The sequence below is a fragment of the Bos javanicus genome, chromosome 29, assembly GCF_032452875.1.
Source record: "Bos javanicus breed banteng chromosome 29, ARS-OSU_banteng_1.0, whole genome shotgun sequence".
NCBI lineage: Eukaryota > Metazoa > Chordata > Mammalia > Artiodactyla > Bovidae > Bos > Bos javanicus.
This window is the reverse complement of record NC_083896.1, coordinates 23,563,364-23,584,276: the sequence shown is the minus strand read 5'-3', so window position 1 is coordinate 23,584,276 and position 20,913 is coordinate 23,563,364. Positions and strand designations below refer to the sequence as shown.

General features: G+C 38.6%; 1 protein-coding gene across 2 annotated transcripts in view; it reads left to right on the top strand.

The window, feature by feature from the left end:
* Positions 1-20,913, top strand: part of NELL1 (neural EGFL like 1) — a 1,051,740-nt gene that overhangs the window by 954,409 nt on the left and 76,418 nt on the right. Inside the window, exon 16 of one of the 2 annotated variants that reach the window (XM_061406202.1) lies at positions 18,529-18,669. The exons of the other annotated variant lie outside the window; for it this stretch is intronic. Within the exon in view, the coding sequence (XP_061262186.1) occupies positions 18,529-18,669 (141 nt within the window). The remainder of the gene's footprint in view (positions 1-18,528; positions 18,670-20,913) is intronic. 2 annotated transcript variants of the gene reach the window in all.

Below are 20,913 nucleotides of genomic sequence, written 5' to 3'. Positions count from 1 at the left end.
GGATGGGGAACACATGTATACCTGTGGCGGATTCATTTTGATATTTGGCAAAACTAATACAATTATGTAAAGTTTAAAAATAAAATAAAATTTAAAAAAATAAAATAAAATATATTCGTCTCTGTGTGTGTGTGTGTGGATCTAAAACAAATATTTATTTGGTTGGATTTGGGTTTACCATTTTCAGTTTCTTTTCTATTTGTCTAATCTTTTTGGTTTTCTAAAATTTGTCTTTTCCTTTTATTGATTTCTTCTTTGGGGTTAATCAAATACTTTTATTCTATTAGGATTTTTTTTTTCTTTTTTCTTTTTGTAGTTGTTATAGACATTACAATATACACCTTTAATTTTTCAGTCTACTTTGGTACTGTTTTACTAGATCAACCTTGCTCCATTTTTCACAGACTGCTTCAAAATGGTATTGTAATACTTGAATATGGTTCTATTTCACCACCCACCTCTCCTTTTGGCTGCTATTGTCATTTGTTACATCTCCATTCTGAGTCCTGCAATAGTGATATAATTTTTGATTTAAAGTTATTTGTATTTTAAAGAAAATAAAAAAGAGATAATCCACGTGGTTTCTGTATTTTTCATCTGTATCTGTTATTGGTAATGGGCTTCATTTCTTTCACTGCACCTGTTTTCTTTCTCCTTCCTTAACAACTTCCTTCATTGTTTCTTGTAGTGCCAGTCAGCTTGCTATGACTCAGTTTTGGTCTATCTGAAATTATCTCTGTGTCACTATCATTTTTGAAACACGGCTTTATTGTGGCTCGACTTCTGGATGTACAGACCATTCATACTCAGTGTGATTATCGGTGTGGCTAACGTGTGTCATCTTGCTGTTTCTCTTCTACTTGTCCCAGGTGATTTGGTTCCCTGTCTACTTTTTTATGTCCATTTTTGCAATAAGTGTTTTGGAAGATTGTATTTTATTTTGATTCCTCATTAGTTATAAATCTTCATTTTGTGGTTCTACTGGTTGCTTTTGTGTTCATAGTATTCATCTTTAAATTATCTTAGGCTACCGTCAAGTGCTATCATACTACTTCACTTATAAGAACCTTAGAGGAAGACACTTCCATTCCTTCCCTGTTGGTCTTTGTGCTACCATTATACATTTTATTTCAAAGTGTTTTAAACCTTCAAATACATTGTTTTTTAAATAAACAGTCAAAAATAATTTTAAACTATTTAAATAATAAGAAAATAATCTAAATATAAGAATTAAAAAATTTTACTAGAAATAATAATTTTGGATTTACAATGCTGACACCATTTCCAGTATTCTTTTGTTCTTTTGTGTGACCCATATTTTCATCTGTTATCATTTTCCTTCTGCCTGAAGGACTCTCTTAAAAATTTCATGTAGTGCTAAAAGGCTAGTTGTGATTTCTTTCAAATTTTATATATCTGAAAGGTCTTTATTTTACTTCATCTTTGAGATTTACTTTTGCTATGTATAGAATCCTACATTGACAGTTTTTTTTATTTCTTTCCATGCTTTTAAAACTGTTATTTCACTGTCTTTTCACTTGCATTGTTTCACAAAAGATATCTGCTGACATTCTTATCTTTGTTCCTCTGCATGTAACATGTCTTTTTTTATCCTTCTGACTACTTTTTTACTTTATCACTATTTGAAGGAAATTTGAATATGATGTGCCCTCCTGTTTTCTTCTTCATGTCTCATACCTGAGGCTCAGTGAGCTTCTTCTTTTATATATACTTTTCAATGCCTTTGGAATAATTTTGGATAAGATTCAATTTTTTCTTCCTGTATTCCTGCTTCTTATTCAGGGACTCCAATTGCACATATATTAGATGACTTGATTTTCTTGTATAGTTTGATTCTCTTTTAATTTTTATTTATATTTTTGATTCTTTCTATTTTTAGTCTTAAAGTTCACTAATCTTGTACTTTGCAACATCTAATATGCCAGCAGCCTCATACAGTATATTTGTCACCTCATACATTACAGTTTTTAATCTCTCTTAGTTTGATTTGGACATACATACACACACAGACACATTTATATATAGCATATATAATATTATACTATATGTTCTAGTTATCTATAATATATAGTTTATATAAACTTTTTTCATGTTTCCCAGTTCAGTCACTCAATCATGTCTAACTCTTTGTGACCACATGGACTGCAGCATGCCAGTCTTCCCTGTCAATCACCAACTCCCAGAGCTTGCTCAAACACGTGTCCATTGAGTTGGCAATGCCATCCAACTATCTCATCCTCTGTTGTCCCCTTCTCCTCCCAGCACCCAATCTTTCCCAGCATCAGGGTCTTTTCCAGTGAGTCAGTTCTTTGCATCAGGTGGCCAAAGTGTTGGAGTTTCAGCTTCAGCATCAGTCCTTCCAGGGAATATTCAGGACTGATTTCCTTTAGGATTGACTGGTTGGATCTCCTTGCAGTCCAAGGGACTCTCAAGAGTCTTCTTCAACACCACAGTTCAAAAGCATCAATTCTTCATTGCTCAGCTTTCTCTATGGTCTAACTCTCACATCCATACATGACCACTGGAAATATCATAGGTTTCATTATATGGACCTTTGTTGTCCAAGTGATGTTTCTGTTTTTAATATGCTATCTAGGTTGGTCATAACTTTTCTTTCAAGGAGCATGCGTCTTTTAATTTCATGGCTGCAGTCACCATGTGCCATGATTTTGGAACCCAAGAAAATAGCATCTGTCACTGTTTCCATTGTTTCCCCATCTGTTTGCCATGAAGTAGTGGGACCGGTTGCCATGATCTTTGTTTTTTGGATGCTGAATTTTAAGCCAGCATGTTCACTGTCGTGTTTCACTTTCATCAAGAAGCTCTCTAGTTCCTCTTCAGTTTCTGCCATAAGCATGGAGTTATCTGCATATCTGAGGTTATTGATATTTCTCCCAGCAGTCTTGATTCCAGCTTGTGCTTCATCCAGCCCCACATTTCACATGATGTACTCTGCATATAAGTTCAATAAGCAAGATGACAACATACAGCCTTGATATACTCCTTTCCCAATTTGGAACCAGTCTGTTGTTCTACGTCCGGTTCTAACTGTTGCTTCTTGACCTACATACAGATTTCTCAGGAGGCAGATAAGGTGATCTGATATTCCCATCTCTTGAAGAATTTTCCACAGTTTGTTGTGATCCACACAGTCAAAGGCTTTGGTGTAGTCAATATTACCAGAAGTAGATGTTTTTCTGGAATTCCCTTACTTTTTCTATGGTCCAATGGATGTTGGCAATTTGATCACTGTTTCCTCTGCCTTTTCTAAATCCAGCTTGAACATCTGGAAGTTCTTGGTTCATGTACTGTTGAAGCCTAGCTTGCAGAATTTTGAGCATTAACTTGCTAGCATGTGAGATGAGTGCAATTGTGCAGTAGTTTGAACATTCTTTGGCATTGCCTTCCTTTGGAATTGGAATGAAAACAGACCTTTTCCAGTCCAGTTCATGTTTCTAGTTAACTCTTTTTTTTTATCTAGTTAACTCTTTACATGAATACAATTATAGTAACTGTTTTAATTTCCTGTTTTCTAACATCTCTGTCAGTTTCGTTTTGATATCAAGTGACTTCCTTCCTCTTCATTTTGAGTTAGATTTTACTGTTTTCAATCATCATAATAATCTTGTTTGAATATCAGTCATTGCTGATTTTACCTTTTGGATATGCAATATTTTTGTAGTCCTTGAAATATTTCTGACTTTTTTTCTGGGAGGTAGTTAAGATACTTACACACAATTATACCATTCTGAGTCTTGCTGTTAAGATTTTTAGTGGAGGCCAATGGTGTATTTGATATGAAGCTAATTATTCTACACTTCTGAGGCAAGACCTTTATTGTACTCCAAAGTACTTTGGGGCTTCCCAACTGGCACTAGTAGTAAAAAAGTCACCTGCCAATGCAGGAGACGTAAGAGATGTGAGTTCAGTCCCTCTGTTGTGAAGATCCCTTGGAGGAGGACATGGCAACCCACTCTGGTATTCTTATCTGGAGAACCCCACGGACAGAGGAACCTGATGGGCTACAGTCCACAGGGTTACAAAGAGTCAGACGTGACTGTAGTAACTTATCATCTAGCACTATCCAGTGAATTATGAGAATTTTCAGTCTAGCTTGTGGAAGTAGGCAGTAGGCCCCTCCCTAGGTGACCCCCAGGTACTGTTACCTCTAATCTGTTCTGATTATCTTTCTCCAGCCTTGAGTAGTTTCATGACACTCATTTGCTGATCAGTACTTTGCGAAATGCTTGAACAGGACACTCTGCAGGACTCCAGAGTCCTCTATGTACAGCTCTCACCCTCCACTATTCTGCTCTGCAAGCTCTGGCTGTCTTGTTCTCTCCTTACCCTCAGCTCCACATGCTTAAACTAGGTAGTCCACTGGGCTCCTCTTGTGCCCCTCCCCTAACCTTGTACCGGGTCCAGACCTCTTTCAAGCTAGCAAATAGGGCAAGTGCAGGACTCTTCTCATGTCTTTTATGTCTTTCAGGGTTCATTTTTCCAAACTGCCTAATTTCCAGTATCTTAAAATTATTTTTTTCATATATATATATATATATATATATATATATATATATATATATATAGTTTGGTTTGTTCTGTTGTTTTGGGTGGGAAAGTAAGTCCAACTTTAGTAAAGGTAGAAGTCTATTTTTCAACTCAATATCTTTTTATTTCAGTCCTTGAACACATTTTTTTTTTTTTTTCTGTAAAGTTCTGTCTACTATATCCACCATCTGGGTATAAGTGGGGTTAGTTTCTATTATCTGCTTTTTCTTTCACATGGTGACATTTTATTTCTTTAGATGTATAACATTTTTATTGTATGTCAAATATTATGTTCCTATATACTAGAGGTAGAATTTTCCTTTGAAGAGTATGTATTTTTGTTACAGCAGGCAGTTAAATTGGCTAGACTCAAGCTCTAATTTCTGCCTCCTCTGTGGTAGCATTGACAGAAATCTGTACTCAATTCTTTCCCTGCACATTTGTTGCTAACAATAAGCTAGATCATCTTTAGGCCTGAAATGGTGTTAAATCATTGGTGATGGTGATGATAAAATGGTGATGATAAAAGAGAAGTTCCTTCTTCCTCCAAAATATGCAGGAGGCTGTATGGTATAAAGAAGGTATTCCGGAGTCAAATAAACCTTGATTTAAATCTCTCTCTGCTTCTTTCCAGGCGCTTTACCAGGAGCATATGATTTAAACATCTAAGCCCCCATTTTCTGTTTAAGGTGGTTCAAATTATGTCAGAGCCGTTCTGAGGATCAAATGAAGTAGGGAATATAAAGCGCTTGTCAGAGGGCCTGACACATAGTAAATAATTAATCAGTAGAAGTTCAAACATTCTATTTGGTAATGAGAGAAACTCTAGCAAGAAATACAGATTATTCTAAAATAGAATGGATATAAGTTAAATAAGGTTGCAGAACTGTGTTAAAGAACACAGTAGGAATTCAGGTGATAGAATTGTTAAACCCTATAGGAATTTAGAGGAGAGCAAGAGGATTTTATTTTTTGTGTGGGATTAAAATTTGTGCTTGGATTTTAATTAAAAAAAAAACAAAAACAGTCACTTACAGAGTGGAAACATGAAATGAAATTGCCCATAGAATATGGAATACTAAGGCAACCAGGCCAGAGTTGTGCCAAGGTTTTGTGCTGAAGAATTTTGAGAAATAAAAGAGAATTGGTTGGCAAATTGACTCTTTGAATGCCTGATAGGAGGTTTTTATAATAATGATAATTTTTTAAATACTATAGGAGCCAGATATATTAAAAACACAGAATCACAGAAATTTCAGATGACAGTGAATATGATCTAGCTCATTTTTTAAAAAATTAACAATGTGCATCTCAGTGGAACTTTAATAGATCTATACTAGAGACATGTCATTGTTATTATACTACAGAAATGTATTACTGCTTAATGGCCACTCAAGGTGGGTCCGTCTGGAGATTCACCTGGTCTGCCTAAGAAAGTCTCTATGGACACCCAGAGCTCTGTTGAAGACTAGGTGAAAAACATTGATCTAGTTTAATCTTTGCTTATTATAAAAATAAAAGAATTAATGTATTGAGTTGCAAAGCAATTTGCCCAAGCTGGATTAGCTGTCACATGCCAGAAAAGCTATTGTGATTTTAATGAAAAGTTTTCTGAGTAATTAGTTTTGGGAACATCAGCCCTATATGTTCTGTGAATTGGAGAGGACAGTGATGGAAAACCCGCGCAGGAGATACTGCACTCATTCGGGTCTGAGAAAATAAGGAACTGGAGCATGGTATGCTCAGCAAATGTAGAGATTGAATGAAGAGCAGATTTTTCAACCATGTCAAAGGAAGAAGTTTCAGTGAATGTTCCTTCCTTTCCTCTGTCTTTGTTCACCAGCAAATATTCCTTTCGTGCCCACTGAATTCCAGGTCCTGCTCTGTCATGTCTCCTCATGGGGCTTCCAATGTGGTTAGGAGAAGACAGACAGACATAAGATATGTGTGTAAAGCATAAAGGATGTTTATATAGATATGCATGTAAAGTACAAAGTATGTTAAGTGCCAATAAGGACAAAGGAGAGAAAAACATAATGAGAGGATTGGGAATAAGTAGATATGGTTGTAATTTCAGATGCCGTGGCCAGGCAAGGGCTTGCTGAGAAGGTGGATATTTGTTTGTACAGACTTGGAGATTGAAAGATTAAGCCATGGAAGTATCTGCAAGAACATTCTAGAAAGAGGAACAGCATATGTGGATAACATATGCAGTGGCTGGAACATGACTGATATGCCTGAGTAGTAGCTGGGAAGTCATTATGGCTGTCTTGGCCAGTATAAGCAAAAGAAAGTGTTTGATGAATTCAGAGGTAAGAGCAGGCCGATCATGTGGGGTTTCATAAGCCTTTAGAAGAACTTTGACTTTATATTCATTGATTGTGAGGAATGAGAGCTAGGATGGAATATTGGGAAGGAAAATGAGATTGATACATAGAAAGATACATGGTGTATAGCGTTTTGGGGAGAATAAATTTGAAATGAAGATACCTCTGAGATTAGCTAATTCATAGGCAACAGTATATGTGTATATTAACTTTTGTTGGCAGTCAGATTATAGAACTGTGGATCAGAAACCCTCCAGATTAGAGACAAAAGTTGCAATGGGATAAATTGATTCTTTCTGGATGAATTTAGGAATGATTTGTGCAGAGAATAATCAAATAAAAAGAAACACTTTGGAGGTAAAATAGGAAGGTACAACCAGGAAGAGACTGATTTTCTTGTGCCAACTCAGTAAAAAAGAGATTTATAAAAGGTGGAGAAGAGTCATATCACCAGTGCCATTGATGCTATTATTAATAGCAGACACCTTTCAGTTTAATGGACCAAAACTATGGCTAATCAGGACTTACAAAGAAGAGACAGTAATAATGATGTCACCATATATTCAGTGTAGCAATTAATTGACTTCTGGAGGTTGTTCATGCCTTGTTGAAGCTTTGTTTGTGAGGCAGACAAAACATTTATTTTTGCTATTGAAAATTGACTAATGAAGAAACTGGGGAACAGAGAGATCGCTTAAACTCGATAGCACCATTCAGCTGGTTAGCAGCAGATGAAGACATACGCCCAAAGCCCAGATCTGCCGTCTTATAGGGAGTTAAAGCTGGAAGAGGACCAAAGTGTGCTATAGCACAGGCCTTGCCTTATACATGAAAGCAACAGAATCCTTGAGACTTGGACTGTCTTGGCCTAGACACATAGCTCCTCTGTGACTAAGTGGGGATTAGAAATTAGAGAATGCTAATGATTGCAAACATAATGAGTGCCTGCCTAGCTTGGTAGAGTAGCTTTCCATTGATCTCATTCAATCCTTAAAACAACAATGTGAGCTAAGTAATACCCTCTCCTTTAGAGCTAAGGAAACTGAAAGCTGAAAAAAGATAAATAACTGCTCAGAGTTTTCTATTTAGGCAGTCACAGAGCCAGGATTCCAACTCAGGTTATGTGTCTACAAAGCTTTGTCCCATTTGCATATTATTTTGATTCTTGGTTTTCAACACAAAACCACTTTTTTACCTGCCTGTATAATCTTCATTGGCACTGAAGTTTTTTGTCTTGTTTGCTTATTTTCGTTTTTAGAAACTGTGTCTACATGATTCTGACCTGAGCACAATCTTTCTCCTTAATATGTAAAGGGGCCTATGAAAACAGGAAAAACTGGCTGTAACAATAAAGCAGCTCCAACAAGACAGAAACACATCTCTGCTCACATGAAGAGTCCCTGACAGTTTCAGGTCTCTGTAAGGGCTCTGCTCTGCCTAGTCATGCAGGGAGCCAGGCAAACCGAGGCTCTGCCATTTTCAACATGTGGCTTCCAAGTTTCCAGGTACATCAGCCTCCAGGGAGAAGGTGCGAATAGCATGGAGGTTCATAGGAGACGTGTTGGGAGCCATACTGGAATTACATGATTTCTAACTTCAGAGGTGGAGCTTAGTCATGTGGCGTCACCCATCTGAAAAGGAGTGCTCGGAATACACGCTTGGGAACCAAAGACGGAGAAAAGATGGAAGAGCTAGCCTAGTCCTACTGTAGAGCCTCTCTTTTTATTTTTAACTTTTTATTAAAGTATAGTTGGTTTATAATGTTGTGTTAGTTTTTGGTATACTGCAAAGTGATTCAGTGTGTATACATACATACAGACACACGTGTGTGTATTTCAGATGCTTTTCCATTACAATATTATAAGATTACAATATTGCATTATCAATATTATAAGATATTGAATACAATCCCCTGTGCTATACAGTAGGTCTTTGTTGCTTATCTGTTTTATATATATGTTTTGTATATAGTTGTGTGTATCTGTTAATCCTGAGCCAATTTCTCTCCCATCCCCGCTTCCTCTTTGGTAATCATAAGTTTGTTTTCTATGTCTGTGAGTCTGTTTCTATTTTGTAAATAAGCTCATTTGTATAATTTTTTTTTAGATTCCATATGTAAGTGATATCATATATTCGTCTTTTTCTGACTCACTTCACTTAGTTTGATTTTCTCTAGGTCCATCTGTGTTGCTATAAATGACATTATCTCTTTCTCTTTTTATGGCTGCATAGACTTTTGTTGTATATATGTACCACATCTTTATCCATTCATCTGTTAATAGGTACTTAGGTTGTTTCCATGTCTTCACTATTTATAGCACTTACAAATAGTGCTGCTATGAACACTGGGGTGCTTGTATCTTTTTGAATTAGGGCTTTTTCCAGATATATGCCCAGAAGTGGGCTTGCCGGATATTATGACAGCTCTATTTTGAGTCTTCTAAAGAATCTCCAGACTGTTCCCTGCAGTGGCTGTACCAATTTGCATTCCCACCAAGAGTGTGGGAGGGTCCCCGTTTCTCCACTCTTTCAGCGTTTGATATTTGTTGACTTCTTAAGGATAGCCTTTCTGACTGGTGTGAGCTAATACCTCCATGTGGTTTTGAGCCTAGCTTTTTTATTTGTCTTTTTAGTTTCCCTCATGTATTCTGAGATATGCTATGCTCATAAAGTCCTGGAACTCAGCAAATATTCAATAATAATCATGTTTGCATTCACTGTATTTGAGCACTTTATGGTATAACTCCCAGTTCCTTAAATTCATGTAATTTGGTGGGGGAGGAGAGAATCCAGTTTTATGGGATAGATATTATAGATTTGGGCTTCGCGGTGGCAGTACTGCTAAAGTACCCACCTGCAAAATCCCAGAGATGTAAGAGACACGGGTTCAATCCCTGGGCTGGGAAGATCCCCTGAGGAGGGCATGGCAGCCCACTACAGTGTTCTTGCCTAGAAAATCCCATGGATAGAGGAGATAGGCAGGCTATAGTCCATGAGAATGCAGAGTCAGACACGACTGAAGGAACTTAGCATGCATGCACATACCCATGTTACAGAGTCACAGATTCTATTCCTGAATGTTTTGCAATATCACAGCTGTCTCTGAATACAAATGAACACTTTTAAAGATCCAGAAATCATCTCTCAGTCCTAACCAGTTTCCCAATTACAAGTTAATAATAACTTTTTTCTGTCTTCTATTTTTAAGCAGAAATATAGATGTCAACATTAATAACCTATTCAACAGGAGAAGCAATAGATTTTGCTTAAGGGTCTTTTTTGTTCATTTCTATGAAGTTTAATTTTGTTATCCCTGATCTACAAGTGAGAAAGCAAAGATTTGGAAAAAAATCTAAACAATACATTAGTGTGTTGGTGAACAGAAGTTTGAAGTCATATTTGTGTCCAAAGCCAATGTTCTTAACCATGGTTATATGTTTACATTCTAGTTGTCCTGATAGACCCTACATGTCTGGTGTAAAGAGGCTTTATCTTTTCATCTCTTTATCATAGGGTGGTATACAGCTTCATACAAGTATGCTCAATAAACTTCTGTTGAATGAGCAAAAGCATCAAGTTTTCCCTTATGATTCAACATACAAACCTGCAGAAAAGTTATAATCCAGCTGCAGCTGGAACCACTATTTCACTGTGAACTTCAGCTAATTCATATGAAATCTAAGAGAGAGGAGATCAGCTGAGGGAAGAGACTGATCTGACTGAAGAAACTAGAATTTTGCAAGAATCCAAGGAGGTGTTTGTCAATGACTTTTGATAGCAAATTCACTGTACATTCAAAATAGGATTAAATGTGTTGCTTAGGATACATCCTATGAAGAAAAGCTTTGGTAGCCATCATGGTAAGTTAAAAACTGAAGGCGCAAATAAGACTGAAGACAACTTTACCTGTGTGTCTTTTGTTGCTTGTTGTACTGCCTTAAAAATCTCTGAAAATTAGACTCAGAAGCAAAGTCTTAAACAAACCAAACCAAACCAACCAAACAGAAAGAAACTACATGTTGTCTTTTAGAGGTAAATAATATATAAAGATTAAACTATCACCATAATATTTAGTTTTGTGAATTCACTGTATGACTGTGATTTGCAAACAGCAGGATCTCTTGTGGTACTTTGAATCTCTTTCATTCATTCATTCCTACAAACTGTTATTGGTCACTTTCAAACTACTTTACAGTCCCTTATAATCACATAAAATGTACACCTAAGATGTTGTTTCAATTCTTAGAAGCTCTGCATTTCAGTGATGTACAAAAAAGGGGACATGCTGCTGTGCTTAAATAGATGTGTGTGTACACATTGAATCACTAGGGGAGATAGGCACTGTATGTCTAGAGGAGTTGGAGAAGGTAGTGTCAGTTGGGGTTGGAAGGATGAGCATGTATTATTATATACTGCATTTTCCTGATCAAGTTCCTGGATTTCATGGATCATGTTGTCTTCATTTTTGCATGTGCTACCACTAATATCATCCTTGACTCATATTTTCATCTCAGTGTATATTTAGAGAATTGAATAAATGTATTGTCTCTGTAAAAATCATTCTTTCTTCATTTGCCAATGACATGATGTGACAGAAGAGTAACAAATATGGATTCTAGCTCATCCTGAACTTGGTCTCACCATTTGTCAATTGTGTGACCTTGCCTCTCACGTGAATTATCATGTTGTTGTTGTTTAGTCACTAAGTTTTGTCCAACTCTTTGTGACCCTGTGGACTGCAGAACTCCAGGCTTCCCTGTCCATCACTATCTCCTGGAGTTTGCTCAAACTCATGTCCATTGATTCGGTGATGCCATCCAACCATCTCATTCTCTGTTGCCCTCTTCTCCTCCAGCCCTCAATCTTTTCCAGCATCAGGGTCTTTTCCAGTGAGTTGGCCCTTCACATTGGTGGCCAAAGTATTAGAACCTCAGCTTCAGCATCAATTCTTTCAATGAATATTCAGGGTTGATTTCCTTTAGGATTGACTGGTTTGATCTCCTTGCTGTCCAAGGGACTCTGAAGAGTCTTCTCTAGCACCACAATTCAAAAGCATCAGTTCTTCAGCGCTCAGCCTTCCTTATGGTCCAACTCTCACATCAGTACATGACTACTAGAAAAACTTTATCTTTGACTATATATTGGATCTTTGTCAGCAAAGTGATGTCTCTGCTTTTTAATACACTGTCTAGGTTTGTCATAACTTTTTCTTCCAAGGAGCAAGCATCTTTTAATTTCATGGCTGCAGTCACCATCTGCAATGATTTTGGAGCCCAAGAAAATAAAATCTGTCACTGTTTCTATTTTTTCCCCACCTATTTGCTGTGAGTTATTATGTAGCAGAGACTGAATACAGAAATGAATACTGTAGATTCCACGCTCAAGAATCCTCCAACGTCTCTCCACCATTTTCAGGTCTGTGCTAGATTAAACTGAAATTTAAACAAAACTCTAGGTTTTGTTATAGGAAGGAAAAATGAATGTTTTGTTTGACTGATTCCTTTGCAATGGCTGACACTGGCTGATGCAGCCGGGCACCCTCTAATTTAATCAGGATTCCTTAAGACAGGGAGCCGGATTCCATAGTGAACTCACAGAGACCCCATTCCCAGAGCATCTGTCTTGTTTGTTTGCCTGTAGCAAGTACTGACTGGTAGAAACAAATCTCTTAGGACAAAGGCAGCCGCACCCATTTACCATTTTTAACGTCCCCGCGGTATCACTGAAAAGCTTCCAAGTATTTTCTGCATTTGGGTTTGCGGTGGTTGCTTTTAATACTACTGTGACTACGTAGAAGAAATAGTTTTCTGAACACGATGAAAATATGATCACCTCTCAAGTGCAGCCTGGTTTCATATAAAATGAAATTGTTACCTTCAGTTATGGACCTGACCCACAGAATAGAAAGGCGCAGCCTTGTTTCCAGCTGCTGGTCTGTCATGAGCCTTGATTATCCCCAGTGAGTCCCCAGAAACTGCTGTGGTCAGTTCAGCTCCCAGGCAAGGGATGCCATGGCTACTTTCCTAGTTTTCACTATAAGCCAGGGGTTCCCTAGTGTCTGTAAAGTAATTGTAGATGTATAAATTGCTTGTCTTCACTCGCTGTAAGAGTTCCCTATGCTACACAGGTAGCTTCTACCCTGCTGGAAGCTTTTGCTAGTCTCTCTTACTTCAGTTTGGGAATAAAAACATCTGTGAATTGAAAAAAAAAAAATTGCACATCTTTCACTACTCCTGCTCCTCCTAGAAACTGCTTATTAATTGAGGGCAGGGGAATTATTTGTAAGATGTTCAGATAATTTAACCTCCAAACTGGGTTGGTTTTGAGAGTGAGTGGGGCAGCAGGTGACCCTGAGACCAACCAGAACATATGACTTTTGGTTATTTGGGAAGCTTTTGTTTTTATATTTCCTGGTTTCTTGACACATTAACTGTGGCTAGATGGTTGTTACCTAAATATTATCTGTAGTCTAGAAGCGGCAGGGTCTGTAGGGATCATGACTGCCTTTCTGGAAGCTTTGGAAATAAATGCCTGAGGCCGAATATGTTGCTGCTTTGTTACAGAGACTTATCTTTCAGCCTCATATAGAGGTGGTATCTCTGAAAATCAGTCTTACAGTCATGTCTGAAACTGACTTCATAACTTAGGGCCAGTCCTTCCCCTCTGTGAGACATAGCCTCAGGTCACTTCTCTGTGTCAACTTTTGAACATTTTAATGATCCAAGGTGTGTCCCACTGAACCACATGGCTATAAAATTTCAGAAATGAGAATATGGCTGTTGAAAATCTATTTGTTGGAGATATAGACTAAATGCACACACAACCTGCCTACAGTGGCTGAAGGTGCACAGAAGCACTTGATCCTGAGGGCTGATTGCATTTAGAAACCTAAGGAATGAACAGCATGAAGGGAACATCCCAGCCATGAAGGAATAAGATGGCATTTGGCAGAAAAAGACCACAATGGAGTTGTCTGGAATAGAGAGCTGCATTGTTCTCTATACTTGACTCAACTGCCATGAGATAAGAATGGTAGTTTTCAAACTGTGTTCACAGCCTTATACACAACTCAGGACTTTTCAGGGACATCGTACCACAGGTCACTGATTGCCCTTGAACTGATGCCAATGGCAGGGCATGTGGAACAGTACACTGTATCCTTTATGTGTTATGTGCCTGTGTGCCAAGTTGCTTCAGTCATGTCTGATTCTTTGGGACCCTATGGACTATAGCCCACCAGGCTTCTCTGTCCATGGGGATTCTCCAGGCAAGAAAGCTGGAATGGGTTGCCATGCCCTCCTCCAGTGCATCTTACCCACTGAGGGACGGAACCCATGGCTACTGCATTACAGGTGGATTCTTTACCGCTGAGCCATCAGGGAAGCTCGTGTGTTTTATTCATTTCAGTCACTCAGTCGTGTCTGACTCTTTGTGACTCCATGGAATGCTGCACACCAGGCTTCCCTGTCCATCACCAACACCCGGAGCTTGCTCAAACGCATGTCCATTGAGTCGGTGATGCCATCCAACCATCTCATCCTGTCATCCACTTCTCCTCCTGCATTTAATCTTTCCCAAGATAAGGATCTTTTCCAATGAGTCAGTTCTTCATGTCAGGTGACGAAAGTATTGAAGTTTCAACTTCAGCATCAGTCCTTCCAATGAATATTCAGGACTGATTTCCTTTAGAGTTGATTACTTTTATCTCCTTGCAGTTGAAGGGACTCTCAAGAGTCTTCTCCAACACCACACTTCAAAAGTATCAATTCTTCGGTGCTCAGCTTTCTTCATGCTCCAGCTCTCACATCCATACATGACTACTGGAAATACAATAGCTTTGACTAGATGGACTTGGTTGACAAAGTAATGTCTTTGCTTTTTAATATGCTGTCTAGGTTGGTCACAGCTTTTCTTCCAAGGAGCAAGTATCTTTCAATTTCATGGGTGCAATCACCATCTGCAGTGATTTTGGAGCCCCCAAAATAAAGTCTCTCTCTGTTTGCATTGTTTCCCCATTTGCCGTGAAGTGATGGGACCAGATGCTATGATCTTAGTTTTCTGAATGTTGAGTTTTAAGCCAACTTTTTCACTCTCCTCTTTCACTTTCATCAAGAGGCTTTTGAGTTCCTCTTCACTTTCTGACATAAGGGTGGTGTCATCTGCATATCTGAGGTTATTGATATTTCTCCCGGCAATCTTGATTCCAGCTTGTGTTTCTTCCAGTCCAGCGTTTCTCATGATGTACTCTGCATATAAGTTAAATAATCAGGGTGACAATATACAGCTTTGATATACTCCTTTCCCGATTTGGAACCTGCCTGTTGTTCCATGTCATATTCTGACTGTTGCTTCATGATGTGCATACAGATTTCTCAGGAGGTAAGTTAGGTAGTCTGGTATTCCCATTTCTAATAATTTTCTACAGTTTTGTTGTGATCCACACATTCAAAGGCTTTGGCCTAGTCAATAAAACAGAAGAAGGTGTTTTTCTGGAAATCTCTTGCATTTTTGATGATCCAACGGATGTTGGCAATTTGATCTCTTGTTCCTCTGTCTTTTCTAAATCCTGCTTGAACATCTGGAAGTTCACAGTTCACGTACTGTTGAAGCCTGACTAGGTGGATTTTGAGCATTACTTAGCCAGCATGTGAGATGAGTGCAATTGTGTGGTAGTTTGAGCATTCTTTGGCATTGCCTTTCTTGGGACTGGAATGAAAACTGACCTTTTCCAGTTCTGTGGCCACTGCTGAGTTTTCCAAATTTGCTGGCATACTGAGTACAGCACTTTCACAGCATCATCTTTTAGGATTTGAAATAGCTCAACTGGAATTCCATCACCTCCACTAGTTTTGTTCATAGTGATGCTTTCCAAGGCCCACTTGACTTCACATTCCAGGATGTCTGGCTCTAGGTGTGTGATCATACCATCGTGGTTACCTGGGTCATGAAGATCTTTTTTGTATAGTTCTTCTGTGTATTCATGCCACCACTTCTTAATATCTTCTGCTTCTTTTTGGTCCATACCATTTCTGTCCTTTATTGTGCCCATCTTTGCATGACATGTTCCCTTGGTATCTCTAGTTTTCTTGAAGAGATCTCTAGACTTTCCCTTTCTATTGTTTTCCTCTATTTCTTTGCATTGATCACTGAGGACGGCTTTCGTATCTCTCCTTGCTATTCTTTGGAACTCTGCATTCAGGTTCTTATATATTTTCTTTTCTCCTTTGCCTTTTGCTTCTCTTCTTTTCTCAGTTATTTGTAAGGCCTGCTCAGACAACCATTTTGCCTTTTTGCATTTCTTTTTCTTGGGGATGATCTTGATCACTCCCTCCTGTACAATGTCATGAACCTCCATCCATAGTTTCTCAAGCACTCAGTCTATCAGATCTAATCCCTTGACTCTTTTGTTACTTCCACTGTATAATCGTAATGGATTTGATTTAGGTCATATCTGAATGGGCTATTAATTTTCCCTACTTTTTTCAATTTAAGTCTGAATTTGGCAATAAGGAGTTCATGATCTGAGCCACAATCAGTTCCTGGTCTTGTTTTTGCTGACTGTATAGAGCTTCTCCATCTTTGACTGCAAAGAATATAATCAATCTGATTTCAGTATTGACCATCTGGTGATATCCATCTGTAGGGTTGTCTCTTCTTTTGTGGGAAGAGGGTGTTTGCTATGACCAGTGTGTTCTCTTGGCAAAACTCTATTAGTCTTTGCCCTGCTTCATTCCATATTCCAAGGCCAAATTTGCCTGTTACTCCAGGTGTTTCTTGACTTTCTACTTTTGCATTCCAGTCCCCTGTAATGAAAAAGACATCTTTTTTTGGTGTTCTAGAAGGTTTTGTAGAGCTTCATATAACCGTTCAACTTCAGCTTCTTCAGCGTTACTGATTGGGGGTATAGGCTTTTATTACTATGACATTGAATGGTTTGCCTTGGAATCAAACAGAGATCATTCTGTTATTTTTGAGATTACAACCATGTACTGCATTTTGTACTCTTTTGTTGACTATTAGGGTGACTCCATTTCTTCTAAGGGATTCTTGACCACAATAGTAGATATAATGGTCATCAAAATTAAATTCACTCATTCCGATCCATTTTATTTTACTGATTTCTAAAATGTCAATGTTCACTCTTGCCATCTCCTGTTTGACCACTTCCAATTTACCTTGATTCATGGACCAAACATTCCAATTTCCTTTTCAATATTGCTCTTTACAGCACTGGACTTTACTTCCATCACCACTCACATCCACAACTTGGTGCTGTTTTTGCTTTGGCTCTGTCTCTTTATTCTTTCTGGAGTTATTTCTCCACTGATCTCCAATAGCATATAGGGCACCTACTGACTTGGGGAGTTGATCTTTCAGTGTCCTATCTTTTTGTCTTTTCATACTGTTTATAGGGTTCTCAAGGCAAGAATACTGAAGTGGTTTGCCATTCCCTTCTCCAGTGGACCATGTTTTGTCAGAACTCTCCACCATGACCTGTCCGTCTTGAGTCGCCCTACATGGCGTGGCTCATAGTTTCATTGGGTCAGACAAGGCTGTGGCCCATGTGAATAGTTTGATTAATTTTCTGTGACTATGGTTTTCATTCTATCATGTGGTTTTCATGTGCTATATATTAGTATTAGTTTAATTTCTTTTTATATAAGACTACTGTAGTATAGATATTTCCAGGAGAAATAGGGGAAGATTCCCAGCCAGCAATTGCTATATTCCAAGAAATAATTACCTGAAGAGGCTATGTAAGATGAGCTGAGCCTACCATGACAATCAACAGCTCATCTTTCTGCAGGGTTGTCACTTTCCTTCAGCTCAGAGGCAAGTCTTTGGGCTAGAGAATCTGAGTGGTCCATGCATTTGCTGATTCTATGAAGCCAGATTCTAGAGCAAAGAGAGCCTAGAATACATCCTTTAATGAGGGATGACTGAAGAATGAGTATCTCTGATTGACTATCATAAATCAAGTCATTTAGTGAATTGGCAGTTGTAGAGAGAGAGAGAACAGTAGTTCCCAAATTGTGCTCCCCCAAACCTTAGTTTTGTAAGCACAATCCAAAGAAAAAGCACTCTGCAGCCAAATAAATATGGGAAACAGTGCATATTATGATTCTCCTCTCCAAGTTACAGGGCATATAAATATGTTAAATCTCTGAGACTGAAATCTAAAAATTATTAGCTTAACACTGTTTAAGATAGAGTTTCCTGGACTTATTTGTTCACAGATATTTTCAAAGAATACCAAGCAATATCTGGAGTTACTCTCTTGGAATCGTCAATTCAGAGAAGAATCATGTTCTCTGAATGACAGATCTGTGCCAGACATCCTCAATTTAGTTTTTGGTGATTCAACATATGCAGTTAGAAATGTCTTCATGACCATCAGCTCTCATCCATTGTTCAATTCATGAGAGAGCATCCGAAAACTGAAGCTTTCATTTTGTTTGAATTCTGGGGAAAAAGATGGGACTTGGTTCTTCCAGTAACTTTCATTTTAGGTGAATAACCAGTTTTAATCAGTATGTTGACCTGAGTATGTTAGGTGTGTTAGGTGTTTATTAAAAGGTTAGTGTCAAAAGAAATTAATGTCCTGGTGGGCTTGTGTTTTTCTCTGAGGCAGATATTGATGAATGTACAGAGGGGATCATTGAGTGCCACAACCATTCCCGCTGCGTTAACCTACCAGGGTGGTACCACTGTGAGTGCAGAAGTGGTTTCCATGACGATGGGACCTATTCACTGTCCGGGGAGTCCTGTATTGGTAAGCAGCTTTCAGCCCTGCCCTCCATCCCTCTGGACCTTTGCAGGAGAGGCAGCCTACTTTGGCAGTCTATTCAGCTCCCACTGTTAAAATATGACCCCTCCCTGGTTAAACTCATCAGTTCTCAAATTTGCTCCCTCTTTAATTCAGGGATCAGGCCAGGGATTATGCGATGTAGAGTTTTAGAACTATTATTCAAAAACTAGGGCAGTCAGAGGACAAAGCCTAAGTCTGTAGGCTGTGGTGTTTAGTTCTTTCTGAAGGAAATCATGATGACTTGCTAGAATTTTTTGCAGTTTGAGATGCAGCTGTGGGAGAAAAGGAAATATTACTGGACACAGAAAGTTCAGTTTAAATCTCAGCTCTTGTACTACAAATGTCACTGCACCTCTCTGAGCCTTCATCTGTGAATATATAAAAATGTGGATAATAATGCACATATTTATATTATTAGATTTAAATGGGATGCCATATATTTAAAGATTATAAGCTTTGGATTGATGCACAAATATAATAGAGTCAAATTAACCTTATTATTGTTGCTATTATTGCTGCCATCATCTTTGCAAGGTCTCCTTTCATGTCTTTTCTGCTTGTGGTTCTGTTACCTGCTGGACAGAGGGGGTTAGGATATGGAGTTCTTCACCTTTAAGACCTTATACCTGTCATGAAATCCAAACAACTGATCAAGAATGTAATTGTTTCCATGAGAACCTTAACCAATCCAGTTATTTCATGTCATGTGGACTCAGCTGAATTCTTAATGTTGATTTGAGCTGACCCAGAGGGCAAGCATTCTGACCATGGGTTCTCAAAGTTCAGAATGCTGTATTAGAAAGTGGAAATTTGATTTTGAAAATCCATTGTCTCTGCTCACCGCGTATCCTTTTTTTTCTAAAGGTTGCTGCTAAGAACCAATCAGTGTTTTTACAACTTCTGCCCTGAGATGGGCTCTGAAGCAAAGATGAATTAGGGAACAGTAAGCACACAAGCTTGTCCATTGCAGTCTTGGTATTACTGTTGAAAGGCGTGCAGCTTAGTTGTTGCAGGCATAGACCCTTGAGCCAGACTCCCTGCAGTCAGATTCCAGCTCTGCCATGACTAAGTATGCTGCAAGATCTCCTCTAAACTGTACCTCAGTTATCTTGTGTGTAAAATGGAAATGGTCATATGTTTCTGCATACTCAGCACTCTGTCTCATACTCCATCCCTATTCTTTTTATTGTTAAAGCCATGATTTGCAACTTCACAGAGAGCTTTGCATTTAACCTGGGTCTTCATATACTTCCTTTACTCCATGGCCAGGAACTTCTGTATATATGCAACTCGTAATAGATAGATGTTATGTGAATAGGAATAGATCAAATAGCTATTGTTACTGAGCGCCGAAGAATTGATGCTTTTGAACTGTGGTGTTGGAGAAGACTCTTGAGAGTCTCTTGGACTGCAAGGAGATCCAACCAGTCCATTCTGAAGGAGATCAGCCCTGGGATTTCTTTGGAAGGAATGATGCGAAAGCTGAAACTCCAGTACTTTGGCCACCTCATGCGAAGAGTTGACTCGCTGGAAAAGACTCTGATGCTGGGAGGGATTGCGGGCAAGAGAAGGGGATGACGGAGGATGAGATGGCTGGATGGCATCACCGACTCGATGGACGTGAGTTTGAGTGAACTCCGGGAGTTGGTGATGGACAGGGAGGTCTGGCGTGCTGTGATTCAGATCAGATCAGATCAGTGGCTCAGTCGTGTCCGACTCTTTGCAACCCCATGAATCGCAAAGAGATGGCTGTAGTCACCATCTGCAGTGATTTTGGAGCCCCCCAAAATAAAGTCTGACACTGTTTCCCCATCTATTTCCCATGAAGTGGTGGGACCAGATGCCATGATCTTCATTTTCTGAATGTTGAGCTTTAAGCCAACTTTTTCACTCTCCACTTTCACTTTCATCAAGAGGCTTTTGAGTTCCTCTTCACTTTCTGCCATAAGGGTGGTGTCATCTGCATATCTGAGGTTATTGATATTTCTCCCGGCAATCTTGATTCCAGTTTGTGTTTCTTCCAGTCCAGCATTTCTCATGATGTACTCTGCATATAAGTTAAATAAACAGGGTGACAATATACAGTCTTGACGAATTCCTTTTCCTATTTGGAACCAGTCTGTTTTTCCATGTCCAGTTCTAACTGTTGCTTCCTGACCTGCATACAAATTTCTCAAGAGGCAGATCAGGTGGTCTGGTATTCCCATC